An 18,975-nucleotide genomic window follows, 5' to 3' on the forward strand; every position below is an offset into this window, starting at 1 on the left:
CATTAAGACATATTCTAAAATTTTAAAGATTTTTTGTACAAAAGACGTTTACAATAAACAAATCATAATTATAAACATCAAAAGCTCATCTTTTAATGGCAACATAATTAACAATGCATCGACAACATAATCAACTGATTGTCGGTAAAAGTAGACCAATAAAATCAGCTACAACAACGACATCAACGATCCATAATGACATCAACATCATCAACAACAACAAAACTCTAATTCAATGTGTAGTGTGTTTGAAGACGTTTAACAATTCAAGCGCGCTAGCCAAACATAAGTTGATTCACAGTGATGATCGTAAATATTGTTGCCCCGTCTGTACCAAGTCATTCAAAAGACAGGATCATCTGTAAGTTTTCATTTTGGTTTTAATTTGACGTCTTTCAGATGCTTTATGTTTTTAATTTTCAGATCACTTATACTGCTCACAAAATATTTAAGAATATTTTGTTTTTTATAACTATTGCAAGAAAAAAATCTTAGTAAGATACATCCAAAGAAAAAAACCAACAAACAAAAGTTAAAAAATCTAAATGAACTCAAATAATTTAATCAAAAATTATTGGCATTATTAACAAAAAATAGAGCATTTAAGTTCAATTGAATATGAGCATTTAAATTAAATTGAATATGTTTGAAAATTAATATTTTGGAGTGAATGAAAATTATAAATTTATTAATTATTTAAAAGGTTTGTTAATGGCATTATCTGTTAGATGCTCTGTTGAGCACATGAGATGCTTAACATCAAAAGTAAAACAAAAATGATGACGTCGGGATGAAATGGAGGCTGTGCAAAGTTTTGAATAAAACCAGATAAGTTTAAGATATTTGACAAGAACTGTTGTAAACTAGTGAAATTTGGACAAGAGGAGAGACAAAAGTAAATTGCAATAGTGTGTTGTTGGGAATTTGGAAGAGGATATTATGAAAACTCGTGACTCTATGATCTATTACTGACACTACGGAATGAACTGCGGTGAAAAAACGTTTGGCAGGAAAATGGTGTTATGTCTGAGACTCCTGGTCCTGCTTTTGCAGTGATTAGGTTAAAATGCAAAGAAATCTTGGTCTATCACGTATATTCACTTGTATTCATGAAGGAATGAAGTTTGGAGAGGATATTATAAAAACTCGTGACACTATGACTGACACTACGGAATGAACTGCGGTGAAAAAACGTTGGGCAGCAAGATGGTGTTGTTATGTCTGAGACTCATGGTCTTGCTTTTGCAGTGACTGGGTTAAAATGCAAAGTAATCTCAGTCTGCAAAACTTGTCACAAAAAATCTTAAGTTCGATCACGTGACTCCAATCTTGAATGACCTACACTGGCTAAAAATTGAAAAAAAAAATTATCGGCACATTTTTTTGAGAACTTCCCAGCGTGAAGTTAAAACTGCAAAAAAAAGAATACAAACTGTTTAAAGTTCCGAAGAAGTTCTCAGCCTTGATAATAGCACCGGCTGCATTAGCACCAAACAAATTGAGGAAGTGTGCAGCACACGGAACAAAATATGCCAGTTTGTTTTTCTGCAATAATCTAGACTGTACTTTTTTATATTTTCCCGCCATATTTGCCCCGTTGTCATAGGATTGACTTCTACAATTCTCCAATTTAATTCCATCTATGTCTAATTTTTTTGAATTTCTTGACTGGGAAAAAATCAATAAAGCTTTCTTTTATTTTCGTTGTATCTTTTTTGAAGTTACGAACTACCTGAGTCATTTGTTCACTGTGACTGATATCTGGAGTGCAAAAATATTTTGCATCCAAAAAGTTTTGTATTATTCTTTACTTTATGTTATTAGCAATAATTTCTAGAAACTCATTTTGCGTTTTATGTAAAAAATATGATATTTGTCCTTTCTTATGCCGCTCAATGTGTTGTTGAAGAGGGACATTATAACGAGAAATAAGTTCAACTGTGTTTAAGAACTTTCCCCTAGATGGGTCACTGAAATCACAGTTTTCTTTAGTTCCTCGAAATGGACTCCCATGTTTTGCCAAGATTAGAACAGCATCTATAATAGAGCGCAATACCGCTTTCCAGTCCAACTATTCTTGATGGATCTGATTTTGGAGTTCTGCACCAATACTTCCATTTACTAAACTAGATTCTAAAGTTCTCCAAGAGCAAAAGCAAAGTTTATGGTTGGATGATTTTTCACGTTCAGGGGAAACTTTTCACTGAGTTTTTTTCCAATTGTCAAGTCCTTTTTCTTTACCTATAGAAGATATTTGTTTTGAAGCTAAGCGTGGAAACAGCTTCTAGGGAATACAATAGAGAGCGATATTATTTTCATTATAAGCTAACCATGATCTTTTTACTTTTTGTCCATTTTTGAGAATTTTATAAAACCAATCTTTGGTTAAATTGCGTCCTTCTCTGCTACTATTAATTAAATTTGGTTCAGCCAAATTTTCAAATCTCATTTTTGTTATGAAACTACTTTCTGAATCAGAAAAATTTTGTGGCCATGAACCAGGATCACTGAAATTAAAAGGGAATAAAGATAAACTAACAAAATATTTTCGCGGCGTGAATTTAATTTAAAATGGCGTGTCTGCAAAACTCAAATAAACAAAAGATTACAAATAAGATAAATATTCCGTTTTTAATATTTGCGTTTGTATTATAATGTTTGTATATAAAAAAAAACAATACAAAAAGAATATAAAAAAGTAATACAAAAAAATCAAATTTACTTTAATCCGAACTGCTCATACATACACAATATGATTGCATATAGGGCGAATCATCGTTCGGGCAAAAAATGTATCGGGCGAAGGCTACAGTTACCGTTGTTGCGTTATGTCTGGCACCAGCTTAATGATTCAACCGAAATTGTTTATATTTTCCATTGATTTTTCTCATTCCAAATGAACTACACTTGTCGATTTTTAATTTCATGCCCGTTCATTCACACAAGGCTTGGTTAAGATCGATCAACTTTTGGACACCCTCCTTTGCAATAATTGCTGAGTCGTCAGCAAATTAAAGCCAACCCCTAGATTTTTATTTGGCTGTAGGTCCCCATATATATCTGATCTGCTGGTATTCTTTTGCTTCGAGTATTTTCATCAGAGGATTAAAAGAAAAATTGAAGAGCAATGGAGAACTCGGGTCACTTTGGTCCCTTTTTACTTGGATAGGTGAAGTTAGTTTGTTGCACACCCATACAGTTGCTGACCTGACTTGGGATGTGGTGATAACTTAAAACAGATGAAATTAGATCGTGGCTAACATCACCGAATGCATTGCGTAAATCCAATGAGCTAACAATAATTGTTCTCTGATGTTTTTTAGCGTCTTTTAGCAGGTGAGATAATAGTTGCGTGTTTTTAGCTACACCGTCAACTTTGGGATAGAAGCTCTTTTGAATGTTTTTATTGATGAGATTATTTAAATCCAGATATTTGTATAATCTATTATTTATGAATGAGAAGAAAATTTTATAGAATACTGGTTGAAGTGTTATTGGCCTGAAATTTGCTGGGTCGTTGGCATCCCCCTTTTTGTAAATTAATATTGTCAGCCCTTTTTTCCAGCAGGAAAGAATCGACGACGCTCTCCAACATTCAACCAGTAACTGATGAAGGATTGTGCGGAGTATTAGACATTTTTTAAGAACTATTACTGACATCTGATCCAATGGGCAAAGAGATGCTCTCGACTTGCATTTCCGGATAATTGAAAAAATTTCTTTATATGTGGGAGGATTGGTATCACAGGCTATTGAGGAATTTGGTAATGTTTTGATCCAATTGGGTAGGCGATGTGTGTTGTAGCACTAATCCTTTAAAATGTTGTTGAATAATTTTTCACATGTTGCCCAAAATTTATGTTTTAATTGGTTTGTGATATCGAGTGTTTTTTCAATTTTATTTCGCTTTGTTGATGCTATTCTTGATCTTATTTGTTTACTTAGTTTTAATTTGGAGGTAGAAGTTGTGGTTTTTGCGATCTAGCAGCTTTAGTTGTTTCAGTTCTTTCTTTAGTTTGTTGATTGGTTTGTCAACTGTTGTTGTTCAATTTGATTGTTGTTTAATTGTACCTTAGGTTTATGCAAAGTAGTTGTATATTAATGACTGAAAACCGGTGGTGAAGTTATCAATGTCAGCGCTGTTTGGTAGATCTGATCTTGGAAAATGGAAGTATGCATTGGCCTCAGACCATTGAATTGTTGTTTTAGGTAACTGTATCCTTGGAAGTGGAGCATTTTTCATGAGGGTATCGGTTGACGACGACGATGATGGAGATGCCCGTTGGTGAGACGGAGATGATGGTTGGGGTATCTTTGCCGTGGCGACATTTGTTGATGACGACGTCGATGGAGTCGCCGCTGGTAAGGTGGAGGTGATAGTTGTGATAATTCTGCATTGGTGGTGGTGTTTGCTGGCGTCAGCATGTTGGAATCCACATTAGGGCCGTTTGGAGAATTTGTCGAATTTTAGATAAAATAGAGTAAAAAAATAAATAAAAATCCGTTATGTAGTCTACGATGCTCGCCATTATATCAAAATAAAATGCGTACAATTAATAATAAAAGATCAGTCTAAAAACAGTTTTAATTCATTCGAGTTTTTGTCGCAAAAGATAGCATACGATGTTGATATTGCTGAGTTAGTAATATCATGATAAAATTGGTCAGACCAATTAAAATTCACCAGCGATAAGTTAAAATGTTTAAAAAAAGCCTAGTGGGGAAATTTCAAATGTGTTGATATTAATTTTGAGGCCTTTCTTCTCGTCGACCAAATTGTTATGGATGTTATATTTCTATCAGTTAATTAAACGATCTACGTGACAAGAAATTTAACAGGTTATGTGCCCAGATAACGTTTTTTTAACAATTTATTGATTTGACGAAAAAAATTTTAAATAAAGAAATATTGGAAGATTTTTTTGAAGACTGAAGTGAAGAGAAAACATCCTCATTCTCTTAAAGTCAATATTTTGCTTCAAATTAAAAAGGTCAAATTGAAAGACAAGGAAGAAATGAATCTAGCAAATCAAACACCTAGAAGGCAAAAGTAATTGGTTGAATTGGAAATCAAGAGTTTTTATAATACTACGCGGCATTCCTGATGCAATGGTCGTAGTAAATGGCAAATTAAAAGGTCCAGATGAATTAAACGATGACTCAAATGAAGATGTGATAGCAAAATATCAAACTTCTTTGAACAAATTCAATAAAGCAGATTGTAATTTTATGAACCAATATTGCTGTCAACCAATATGACCGATGAAACGTATGAAAAAGTTCGTTCATTTAGTAATGCCAGAACTTTACTTGGCTAGAACTTTATAGATTATATGAATGATGAAGTTAATGAAAATAAAGCATACAATTTATGCATGATGTTCTTCAGTTATAAAATGGATGAAAGTGATGATGTTGTCTCTCATGTTAGAAAAACTCAATAATCTTTGGAAAGATTTAAAGGTCGAGCTAGGAAAAGATGAAAACAGTGACTTATTGCTGATGTGTCAAATGACTGAAACTTTGCTAGAAAAATATTTCTCATTTGCTGCAAGTTGGAGATTGTTAAACAAGACTGAAAGAACAGTTGAAATACTCACAGATCAATTGTGTAGCTATGAAAGATCCTTGGAAGGCAAAACTGAAAGTATTATTTGTCAAAGCAACAAGTGAAAAGTCATCTCAAAACATGAAAGGTCAGAAACAAAATAAATTTGTCAGCAAATCAAAGCGGCTGATATGTCATTACTGCAAATTGCCAGGTCACATTGTAAGAAATTGTGAAAAATGGCATTCCGATGGTAAACCAGCAAAACCAAGAAATAACAATCTACATGATGACAATAAGAAATCAGTAGTTTTTATGGAATCAAGTGTTTTTGCAATTGATGAGTCAGCGTACACCGATGAATGGTTTTTTGACAATGGTGCAACGTGTCATCTAACTTTCTGAAGAGACATATTTCAAAGTTTTGAAAAATTTTCTCAACCGAGTAAATTATATGTTGCAAATGGTGATACTGTAGAAGCTTTTGGAAAAGGATTTATTCATCTTCAAGTGAAAGTGAATAATAAATGGCAAACGGTTAAACTCACAGATGTCTGGTATGTGCCAAAAGTAAAAAGAAACTTGTTCTCAGTACTTGCAACTCAAGATAAGAACAGAAATAGCTATTTTGTTTCAACCTCAAGAAGTTGTTATCTACTTATTGACAATGTGATAAATGTTGTTGGAATAAGAAACAATAATGGAGGTTTGTTCAAACTTGTAGCAAAAACTGTTAGACCGTTGAATTCTGAAGTTGAAGTTAACTTTGTCAATGATCAAGATGCATTGCAGTTATACCATGAACGAATGGGACATCAGAATAAGAAACATGTTAAAATGGTCATGAAATGTGAACTAAACATCGATATACCTGTAGACAGTGAATTATGTGAATGATGTGTCTATGGAAAGTTACATCGATTGAAATTTGGAACTCGAGTAACTCGACCAGGAGAATTAATTCACACTGATGTATGTGGTTCTTTTTGTTTCTCATTTCAAAATTTTAGATACTTTGTTTTGTTTAAAGATGATTTTAAAAGCTACAAATTTGTTAAAAATAAGATGTACCAGAAAGACTCAGACATATGCTTGCAGAGTCAAGATCAGCTGGTCATAAGTCAGCTGTCTGGAATTTGACGACAAAAAAGTCAGATCAATTTAGCAAAAAGGAGTTAGACAACGCATAGTTATGCCTTATACACCTCAGCAAAATGGTTGCAGTGAGCGTGATAATCGAACGCTAGTTGAAGCAGCAAGAGCTATGAGACTGACTCGTGAAGAACTGCCTCATGCCCTTTGGGCTGAATTAGTTAATACTGCTGCTTACATACTCAACTGAACTGGACCATTTTCTGTAGAAGAAAAATCACCGTATGAAGTGTGGTTTAACAAGAAACCTAAGATAAAACATCTACGAATCATTGGTAGCACAGCCTATGTTCATATTCCTATGCAGAAACAACGAAAAATGAATACTAAAGCTGTAAAGGGTACTCTCGTTTGATATGAAGGTGACGATGGCCACAAAATTTTTGTTCAACCAAGAAATAAAATGCTTCGATCAAGAGATGTTATTTTTGATGAGAAGGTTGTCAAACCAAAATCAGTGATTTTACAAGAAGAAAGTTATTCAGATGATACAGTTTCGATTGATGATGAAATCAAAGATGATAATAAAGAAACTTTGATTAAAGAAAGTATTTCAACTGATGAAGATGTTCACAACCGTAGTTCAGTTTCATCTGACGAAGAAGATCAATCTGATTGTTATAATCAAAAGACCAAAGGTATGGTTTTACGTGACAAGAATAATATCAAAAAGCTATCTCGTTATGATCCTTTTTCTTTTTGTTATGTCTGCATTATGTGAAGTACTTGAACCAGAGAACTACAAAGATGCCTTTCAAATGATGAAAAAGATGAATGGTTTAAAGTCATGAACAGTGAAATGCAGTCAGTGAATGGTAAATCTTCCAGAAGGTCGTAAGGCAATACCATGCAAATGGGTCTACAAAGTAAAACACAATCCAGATGGTTCTGTTGAACGTTTTAAGGCCAGGCTAGTGGTAAAAGGTTTTTCCTGTGGTCAGAAGTTCAACTATAAGAACACTGTGTTGTGAAAGATAAGTGTTGCGACAAATGAAAAGATGTCACTCATGCAGTTTGATGTGTCTACAGCATTTTAATACTGCAAACTACATAAAGATATCTACATGGAGCAACCGGAAGGTTTTAAAGATAATTCAGGAAGAGTCTGTAAGCTCAAGCGAAGTCTCTATGGACTTAAACAAGCTCCAAGATGTTGGAACAAACGCTTTGCTGAATTCTTGAAAAAGAGACATTTCAAACAAAGTGATGCAGATACTTGTTTGTTCATTAGATTACAGGAAGGAAAGAAACTCATACTTGCACTGTACGTTGATGATGGACTAGTTGCAGGAACCGATAAAGAAGAACTAAAAATCTTTAAAAAACAACTCAAGTCAGAATTCAAGATAACATTTAAACTTGCAACATATTTTTTTGGATTAGAAATTAATCAAGATGAGAATGGAAATATTAAAGTCAATCAGTCATCGTATACAAGAATGATTTTTGAAAAGGTTAGGATGAGCCAGTGTAAACCCTGTACAACTCCGATTACAAAATCTGAGGAGTTCTATGAAGACAAAAATGAACACGAGGAAGTGAAATTTTCTTACAGATCAACAGTTGGTGCATTGATGCACTTGATGACTGGAACAAGACAAGATATTGCATAATATGCAGTTGGAGTAGCATCCAGAAGTTTGGAAAAACCCAGCAAGTCTAATGTAACACAAGTCAAGCAAATTTTCAGATATTTGCCTAGCACAGCTGATGTCGGTATTGTTTACAAGTTTGATCAAAACAATACACTAATAGTCTACATTGATGCAGATCGTGGAGGATCGACATCAGGTGTAATCTGTGTGTTTGGAGGAAGTGTGATCAGTTGGTTTAGCAACCCTCAGTTGCGATTTTAACTACCGAAGCAAAAATCGTTGCCGCAAGTGAAGCAGCTCGTGAAGTGATATGACTCAAACGAGAACGACATTGTAGATCTAAAGAAAAAGCCAGAATTTTTTGTCGACAATGAAGCAGCGATTCGATTAGCTCATAATCCAAAACTTCATAGAAGAACAAAGCATATCCACATTAGAGAAAACGTTGCAGAAGAAGTTTCAGTTGAACAAGTTGCGACAGAACTTCAAGTTGCTGATGCTCTGACAAAACCAATAGTAGGACCAAGACTTAAGAATCTGATGTGTGTGATGGGTCTTCAGAGTATTTATGCTAAGGTCATCTAATGTTTTAAATAAAATGAGAAGGTGATAAGTTTTATGTTTTATTTTAAAACGTTATGATTTATGATATACATTTATTTTCTTTAGGCTAAATGTTTTTCGCTTTGTATGTAGCTTCACCTTTTCCTTTTTTTGTTGTTCCGGTTGATAATAAACAAGTCAAAAACGTTTCTAAATTTATTTTCTTCTTTTAATGTCTTTCAATATTATAATAATATCAATTAATTAAACGATCTACGGGACAAGAAATTTAACACGGGGAAGTTTGATTTTCGACAGACTGTCAATTCTAATATTTTGATCGTATCACCTCGTAGGTGTACTATATCGGGTCGAAGTGATTTAAAAAGGAACAATACTGAGACAAAATCTTCGCTAGTCGTATCGACAAAAATTGTAACATCTGATTTAGCAACCGATCCAATCTTTTCCAGATTGAAAGAAAATATTTTATTATGACATGCTGTTTATCTTTTTAAAGCTGCAACGGAACTACAATTTGACAGGACGTACTTGTTTGTCTGAAATGCGTTACAAAGAGGACACAATGCGTTGGAGGACTTACCCCATCTAGATAGATTGGCATTTGTAGTAAGTTGTTAAATAAATGCCTTCCTAACAAATTTGAACAAAGCCTCCGGCAGATTGGCCTTGAACTTTGACCATCGGGAAACACCCTTTGCTGGGACGTGATCTATGATCGATTTAACAATTGTTCCCTAGCATTTCAGTGAAGACAGATGTGCGAGATTCTTGTTGAGCTGTCGATAGCTTTTTAAGTGTTGGTTTTACTTCAGCTAAGTCACGAAGGATGTTGTAGACTTGTAGTAGTTGTTGTTGTTGCCCCTTCTGGGGGACTCTCAGGATTCCAATCGAGTTCGGAGCCAATCCGCCACTGTAACAGGGTTCTTCCAGAGGTCTATTGGTTGAAAGTCTGAGTTTTGGGGACAGCTAAACAAATGTTGAACATCATCTGTATGATTGTTGCAGAAAGGACAGGTGTTGATGTGCCCACTGTCGATTCTGTTTTTATAGCATTTTAGAAGAATAAGCGAAATAATTGTAAACCATGGTTTGAAATGCAATAGTGAAGTTGTTTAAATTGTCAAAGTTGGGCAGAGTATGTTGATGGAGTTGGAAGAATGTGTTGGCCTCCAACCATTGAGTGTGGTTTCTTGGGAGTTTGACGCCCGCAAGCAGCGTTGCGGTCTTGTCAGAATTTGGTGCCCAATTAATTGTTGTGGATGACTGATGAGTAAAGTTTGTTGAGGGAAACTGTTGGGTCGCGTTTGTTGAAGAAGAACGATGCGTGGTGTTAGATGAAGATGTTGCAGAGTGTTTGTTGAAGTAGACTGTTGCATGGCGTTTGCTGAAGAAGATTGTTGTATGGTGATTGTTGAAGGAGATTGTTGCATGCATGGCGTTTGTTGAAGTAGACTGTTGCATGGCGTTTCTTAAAGGAAATTGTTGCGTGACGTTTGTTGAATGAGACTGTTGCTTGTCTTTTGCCTGTGTTGACTGCGAATGTGATGACGAATTTGCAGTTTCATTGTCGTTTCCTTTTTCCTCCGACAATTTGAGTCTTTTGTGAATGGCTCATAACTGCAGGTGAATTTTCAGACCCTTACGTCCCTTGCAGAATTCACCACAGCAACATTTAATTAAGTTCTTATTAATATCGGTATTTATTCAATAATTATTAAGAGAATTTGAATTAAAAATGTTGGCAGAGATATTGACGTTACCATGAAATTGGCTGTATTTTTTGCACAACGCCAGGAGTGCCTAACAACACTTTCAAACGTTTATTTTTTGTTAGGGTTAGCGTTAGTACTGTATAAAATATGGTCTCCTTCCAACGTGTGTGTGCGTGTGTGTGTTTGTGTGTGTGTTGATGAAAATCACAGCAGTGTTGATGAAAATCACAGCATGTTCGGTTTAATTAAATTCCAATTTAACTTGCTTGGACGTTATTTTTTATGAAAAGAATCATAAAAAATAACGTCCAAGCACGTTATTTTTTATGATTCTTTTTATGATGATGGACGTTATTTTTTATGAAAAGAATCATAAAAAATAACGTCCAAGCAATCAACGAGAATAAAACTACGAATATGCTACTTCAACCAAAGAACGTTATCTCTTGGGATGAAAAACAAGTGCACTAGTAAACCAGAATCGATAATGGATCATAGCCATCTAATATATTTGTTCAAATGTAATATTGGTGAGTGTGGGCACCATAATTCTGAATATATTGGTATGAGGACGACCAAGTTACGTTTCAACACATCATCTTGGGGTGGTTGCTGCTCCTCCACCTCCACCTTGCCTTCAGCATCTCAACAACATCGACTTCAATAATATCTTCGACTTCAACATCACCACCACCAACAATACTCTACCAACAACTTTTTTATAATATTAGTATTGATTTTGATGATATTAAAAAAAAGATAATAGTCCTACTAATAGTAATAATACTTGTAACAACAATAATAATATTAACAATGGTGCCAATGGTAATAATAATAATAATAACAATAACAATATTAACGATAATACGTTCATAACTAACTCTATTGACAATTTTTTGCAACAATGTTTTGATAAATTTTATAAAATCATCAACTCAACTTACAACACGTACTACCCAACATCAAACATCACGATCAGATTATCAGATCCTCCATTCATCAGCCCATTCATCAAATATATCTACTTCGCCAAAAAAATATATTCATGAGATCAGGATTCATCCTCAAAGCCGCAGCGATCACCAAATACATCAATAAACTAATCATCAATCTTTAACTCAAAAACTTTCACTAATAGTAAGCGTGGAAGCAAAGCCAAGCGGGACCAAGTCAGCAAAATTAGAAGCTCTGACAAATCATTCAACACGTCAACCTCAGGGCAAATTGATGCCGACACACTCAACACCCACTTTGCTTCTATGTCAACCGACCCGTCCTACAAAATTCCACCAACAAAAGCAACAACAATCAATAGTCGTTAACATCAACAATTTACCCCATACTCCGTCCTGCACATGCTTACGAAGGCCTGTCTATCTGGTACAGGTCTAGACAGTCTACCGGCATGGTTTCTACAAATCATCGCTCCATTCATTTCCAGCACCTTAAGTTCACTCAACAATCATTGCTTAATGCATTCATTCATCTCATCACAATGGAAATCTAGCACAATTCATCTTATACCCAAAACAAAATACCCATCATCACTAATAGATTATCGCCCATTATCTATCACCCCCATATTTTCACGTATTCTAGAAAAATTCATCGTTAGGTCATTCATCTATCCATGTTTCAACCATCCATCCATCAAACCACTATTACAAGATCAGTTTGCATTTCACCCTACAGGTTCATCTACATCCGACATCATCTCTCTTATTTCCAATAACATCTTTCCTTAAAAATAATAATTGTGTTCATCTCATCAAAACTCGACTCATTAACTCCATAGTCAAAACTATACAATCTGTCACTTAACCTCAATAAATCATTTGAACTCATCATTCTCAATAGCCGAAAGAAAATAACATTACCTCTAGAACACCCATCAATCATCAAGTCAATTAAAAATATTAGGCATCACATTCACCACACTTACTATTGCACCTCATATTAATCACATCATAACAAAAGGCTTTCAAACATTTCACGCACTCAAAACACTCCGCTTACATGGTCTCAGAGGCATCAAATTATTCGACATCACTGAATCACTCATAATCTCACGCATCAAATATGCAGCTCCCTCCTGGTCTGGTTTTGCTACACAACAACAACTTCACAACAACGGCATCATATCCTACCTTCACTCAGTATATTTAACACAATCGATTCAAGACTGTTCAAGAAAGTAGAAAATAACAACAACCACGTCATCCATCCTCTACTACCACCAATCAAAACTACAACACACAACCTTCGTCAGCGCAAACATAACTATCAAATTGCCACCCAATCTACATATCAGGAAAAGACTTTCATCACAAGACACCTCATTCACACAACTAGTTTTTATTTAATAAAACTTTATCATTCTTATCTAACTAGCTTTTATTTATCGATCACCTCACTAACTCACTAAGTCATCATCTAGTCTATTAATTTGCGTTTTTATGCCATTACTTCATTTTATTGTCAATTTATTTTTTTTTCTTTTCTTTATTTTATTATTATTATTTGTTTTATTCTATTTTATTTTAGTTTTCATGTTTAAACATTTTTATTTCTCCGTTAGAAAATTATTTATTTATTTGTTTAAATTGTACTACTTCCTTGCATGCTGTCAGATCCTGATTTTTAAAGAATAATAAAAAAAAAGTTATTGAGAAGTCTCACGATGCACGTACAAACTGGCGCTATAAAGAATCACATGAAAGAGAAACACAAAAATAAAATTACTAGACAAATCTTGGACCACAATGTTGAAATCTTACATTACATTAACAACCATTATAATTTACGACTGGCCGATTCAATACTCATAGAATAGAACAAAGAAATCCGATAATAAATATTCAACAACGGGCAATTGGAATTCTTCCTACCAATAAATTTAGAAACAGAGGAATCATCGATAATGAAAACACGTAAAAAATGTTATATTAAACGAAGTTGAAGATTGTAAAACTAATTCAACAAAGTAGAGAATAGACACAGTATATATATATTTGAGCATCTGTGCACATACACAACATATCAATTTGAACACCGAAGATGGCATGGGAATCCAGAAAATAGCTGTTTTGTACTATCATGCATAAAATAAAAATTTTTGTTTGGAACTAAAGAAACTTGAAAATGATTTACGATCAACCGTTAGAAAAATCGAAAAGTTATATTGGAAGTTAACTAACGCCGAACGTGCTGTGATTTTCATCAATAATTGCATTTCTGACAGTAATGTAAATGTAAAGTCATATATTGTAATGTAAAGTTTGTGAAACGCAAATTATTATTTCTTCCATCACTGCTCACGAGGCAGCAAAAGCTAAGGAATAATGTGTTTTTGACGATGTCGATATGGTTGTCGTCATCATCAATGTTTTTTTTCAAACAATTTTAATTAAATCACTGAGTAGGTATGTTTTGAGTCGTTTTTTAAACTCAGCTGATGATAAGTCAGATAGGTTGGTCTTTAGGTGAGCTGTTCCAAAAATCTGGACTCGAAACTGCAAAATCTTCATCAACTGTTTTTAAATTACTATTTCGAATATAACAACGTATTTAAATCTGCAGACCTTAGGCATTCATAAGACGTTATTAGGCATTATTTACTAAGTATTTAGGAGTAAGACCATTTAGGCATTTAAAAATCATAACTCCCAACTTGAATCACTGTCTCACGGGCAACTAGTCTAACTTTTTAAAAATTAGTGACACTTGATCAAACTTTGATTTTCGATCTGTTACTTTAGTAGCCTAGTTTTTATGACTTGAAATTAAGATTATAATCTGCTAGATATACCATGAAGAAGACTACAGCATTAGTCTAATCTGGAACTAATCTTCATTTGATCTTCATCTGATCTGTTTTAATGAAACAAGTGTATTTTCTTCAATAGATTTCATAACTTGACGTAGTCGCCAAAGATGAAATAGATAGTTTTTGGCTAGCTAGTGAATCGACTTGTGGACCTGTTGTTTAACGTTAATCAAGTACGACACTTTATTGGTTATTGACCGTATCTCAAAATTTTATGTTTGTCGTGTTAATACTCACTGAGAAAAGTTCTAGCGTAGACATTAGCTGCCATGTACCAGCTAACATGAATTGGGTTTTAGTTTGATTCATCTTTGACTTGTTTTGACCCAATCACAAAATGACACATTCAACTTATAATACTTACTGAGAAAGTTTCTAGCGTAGACATTAGCTGCCATGTACCAGCTAACATAAATTGGGTTTTAGTTTGATTCATCTTTAACTTGTTTTGACACATTCAACTTATTTTTTTTAATACAGCTAACATGTAGAAATTGAGACAAAAATCTGAATATCGTTTGCATATCTATGACGGCAAAAACCACGTCCATATAGCAAATCAAGTATTTTCGGCAATATATAGAAAAAAACAGAACCGACCCATGGGCTTTGAAAGCCGACCAAAATAATGAATCTGCTGAGTTTTTCTAGTTAGAAATGATTCAAACCATGTAACCAGTCTTTCCAGCAGTATTTTATGTGTGTGTTTTTTTTACTAACCCTAACCCTGACCTATTTATTTGTTTACTTGTTTACAAGTTTATTAATTATCGTGCGTCAACAGTCACGGACACATGATGACTCACTCGACGAAGAAACCTTACGAGTGCCAGTTTACGCAATGCGACAAGAGTTATTGCGATGCACGCAGTCTTCGTCGTCATCATGAGAACCATCATCAACAACTCCTGGAGAACCATCCACTCGATTACACTTCATCGTCTGGCTTGATGATGGGCACACTCTGGAGTAGCGGATACAATCCTCTGGAGTTTGTTTCATTTCGTTCTCATCTATTTGTTTGGCATCATTTGTTCTTCAATTATTCATACATGTCACACGTTATGCTACATATAAAATTTTAAGTGTCATTTAATCACGAATGTGCTCTTTCTTATACGAATTTACTTTCGTGTACGGTTGCGTGGAAGTTGAGTGATAATACAAAAATTTAAAAAATTAAAAATGTTTAGTTGTATGTGTCTTTTAGATATTTATGGAAGAAATTTGAATGTTTTTTCTGTACTCGACTGACGCTCTGTATTTCCTTCCGTATTTACCGTTAAATGATTGCGATTTGTTTGATAAGCTTACTTTGCGTCAGTCACTCTCATTAATCCATTATTGTTGTCAGTTTTTTGTAAATTTACAGAAGAAGCAACACTCAGCTGTAACATAATACAAAATTTAAAATTACACGTTGAATTTTCAGCCTAAGATGTACAATTAATTATTATTATTATAAAAATGTAAATTCATTAAAAAATCAACTATCAGCGAGCCAAAGCCAGTAAAATGCTCAGTTTGTGGCAAGAGATTTCGTAACATGCCTGCTCTAAATGGACACATGAGGTTACATGGAGGATACACTAAACAGGTTTTTTTTTTATTTGCTTAAACATGTGTTCATTTTCTAATTATTTTACTTTTCACTTCGAAATTGAGTCGCTAGTTTGGCTTTATTTTTAGTCCGCTTAGAAAGGTATAGGTGCTTATGAAATTGCCTTATCAAGAAAGTTAAAATTGCGTGGATTGTTTATTAATAACAAGGACTATATCATTTGATTATTAATTGTAGAATTTCACGGCAAAATTATAATGCTGCTGTTGTTATTGCCCTTCCTTAAATTTCCAGTGGACGCGAGGCCAGCCAGTTTGCCATTGCGACCAGATTTCTCCATAGATCTATTACCTTGATATGTGTGGGGGGCTAAACAGGTGGGGACATCATCCGGATGTTGATGACAAAAAGGGCAGATGTTGTTGTGCCTGCTATCTATTTTTGCTCTGTGACTGTTAAAAAAATGCTACGACTAGAACGGAGTTAAGCAAGGGTCCGTCTAATTGCCCTGGACAGACATTTTTCTGATTTGTTTATTTTTGGTGTTTGTAGTGGCCATCCATTGAGCAACACTGGTGCCAAATTACGTTTCGGAAGCGGTTTTGGCGGTGTTGCTATGGAGAATGGTAGATGCTGTCATCAGAGAAACGTTGTTACCGTCTTACCGTCTGGGACCATCTTGAGCTGAGCGTGTTTTTTATGTTGCGGTGAGGTTGTGGTTGAGTTGTGATGATTTGGCTCGGGTGGCTTATGCTATGGCATTGTAGTAAAAATTGGGAGGAGAGAAGTTTTAAGTGCTGCTTCACTGGTAGCATTTGGTATCACAAATGCAGATGCTGTTCTAATGGGATGATATGACAGCCTGTGAACGTTGAAGCCGGTTGAAGCTGGTGTCGGATGTCAGCCGTGATCAGGCAGGGCAGGCGTACTCGATTGTGGTGCGACAAATAGTTTTGTATGTCTGCAGTAGAGTTTCCATGTCCTGGCCGAAGGAGGTACCGCTGAGAGCCTTTTAAAATACTGATCTTTCGGAGGCCTTGGTTGCTGCCATATTGTGGTGTTAAGAGAATGACAGCATTGTGTCAGATATCATAATAATCATGTCATATTATGTAAAAATATCCACATCATGTTTCGACCGGTTCAAGATCTGTTAGCTATGCGTGAAATTTTTTGAAAGTTTTATTTTTATCGGTAAGTTTGATTGAATCAGTAATAAGACAAATTATCTTTACGAAAAATGATGCAATCATGCTGCCTCAAATCAACTGAAAACGAATATAAACTCTGTTCATTTATTTATTATATTAGCTGTACTTGCACGACTTTGCCTGTGCCCGTAGTTTGAAAAGCTAAATATTATTATATTATAATCAAAATTTTTTAGGTTAATCGTGTTATTTGAACTGAGCTTTTTACTAAGCGGAAATTGTAATACATTTTCATTTCGATAAACAATCCTTATAGCTTTGTAAAATTGTTCCTAATTACTTATAAGAATGAAACAAAACAGAATCTTTGCATTTAATTACATTTTATTCGACCGAAAAACATTGTTTTTAAAATGAAATTTTTCAGCTAAAACCAAAATTAAAGTTCCATTTTGTTGTAATTTTTCAAAAATGTTTCAAAAATATTATTAACTTTTTTAATTTGAACACAATGAAATATAAAAACGCTTCAATAATAAGTTTATATTATGCGCACGCGCAAGTCGTTCCTAGAAGGCTGGATGACTGCCATTTTAGTGAAAACAATTGGTAAAACAATGAAAAAACAAAATTTTGGTTAGACTCAAGTTGTCAAATTGACGGGAAGATTAAAGAAACTTTTTCAACATCTACGTCACGTGGAACACACGAAGACAGATATGTAGGCTTTACTTTATCATATAGATTGTTCATACAGTTTGTATTGTTTCAGATTATCAAAATAACGCGTTTAACGTTTTAATGTAACTCTGAATATTTTCTAAGATTAATAAATAAATGAACAGAGTTTATATTCGTTTTCAGTTGATTTGAGGCAGCATGATTGCATCATTTTTCGTAAAGATAATTTGTCTTATTACTGATTCAATCAAACTTACAATTATTATAAAATGTAACATCTAAAACAATCAAAAAACATCTACAAAAAACAACAACCTTTGATGCAAAATAATATGAATTGTTTTCAGATTAAGGCTGAAATAGAAAACATCATTGAAGATGTTAGTAACGATGAAGTTAAAATTAGCCTTCAGCCGATGGAGATCAACAGTCTTTCAACTTCTGATATTATCTTCAAAGACGGTTTGAATGGTTGCAAAAACAATTTATTTATATAAAAAATTTGGGATGAAATTATTAAATAAAATGAATATGTTGTACAAATCTGGCGACCTGGAAAACAAAACTAATTTTAATAGTTTGTGAGCAGTAAATGTTGTAACAATTGAAAATTAATTTAACTAAAATTTAAACAAATATCTTTACAAATATCTTTTTTTTTCTACAGAGAAAGAAAGAAAAGCGGCGCTTGCATTATCGGATGCATCGTCGTTATCTTCCTCGTCATCTTCATCGTTGTTGAAAATAATAAACATCAAGCATGCAAGAACAAAAGAGTTTGGTTCATCCTATTTATCAAATTTGCCCGATTATGTTGATGACGGAAATTCGTTCAATGAACCATCAAATCCAAATTTGCAGCCACACGCTCTTCAGTGCCATCTTCAATCGACTGATGATAATATCAACTCTAATAATTTTATTGAAAAAAATGCCAACTCATTGATTGACATGCCTTCTGATACGAGTGCCAAAAACAACACGATTTGCATAAACAGTTCAGCTACTGATTTCAACAAATATAATTTCACAAACAAACTTGAACCGCATCAACAGCTTTCCTGTAGTCAGAATTTTGCTGATAATTTTTTTCCAATATCTCCAATAACAACAAAACCAACATGCCACATTGTTGAGTCCTCTTAACGAGTTCCTGCTTCGATGCTACACCCCCAACAACAC

General features: G+C 34.1%; 2 protein-coding genes across 2 annotated transcripts; both read left to right on the forward strand.

Moving 5' to 3' along the window:
* Positions 1-236: 236 nt before the first annotated feature.
* On the forward strand, positions 237-15,284 carry HELRODRAFT_142196 (hypothetical protein; the record flags this gene model as incomplete). The annotated part of the gene is made up of 2 exons (XM_009032000.1): positions 237-361; positions 15,185-15,284. Coding segments are annotated over 2 exons (225 nt in total), but the record flags the coding sequence as incomplete, so codon positions are not given.
* HELRODRAFT_165417 (hypothetical protein) lies at positions 15,198-18,939 on the forward strand (the record flags this gene model as incomplete). Its single annotated transcript, XM_009032001.1, has 4 exons — positions 15,198-15,391; positions 15,898-15,997; positions 18,141-18,255; positions 18,461-18,939. 4 exons carry the CDS (start codon positions 15,198-15,200, stop codon positions 18,937-18,939), a joined length of 888 nt encoding a protein of 295 aa, XP_009030249.1.
* Positions 18,940-18,975: the final 36 nt, after the last annotated feature.

The sequence above is a fragment of the Helobdella robusta genome, assembly GCF_000326865.2.
Source record: "Helobdella robusta unplaced genomic scaffold HELROscaffold_8, whole genome shotgun sequence".
Lineage (NCBI taxonomy): Eukaryota > Metazoa > Annelida > Clitellata > Rhynchobdellida > Glossiphoniidae > Helobdella > Helobdella robusta.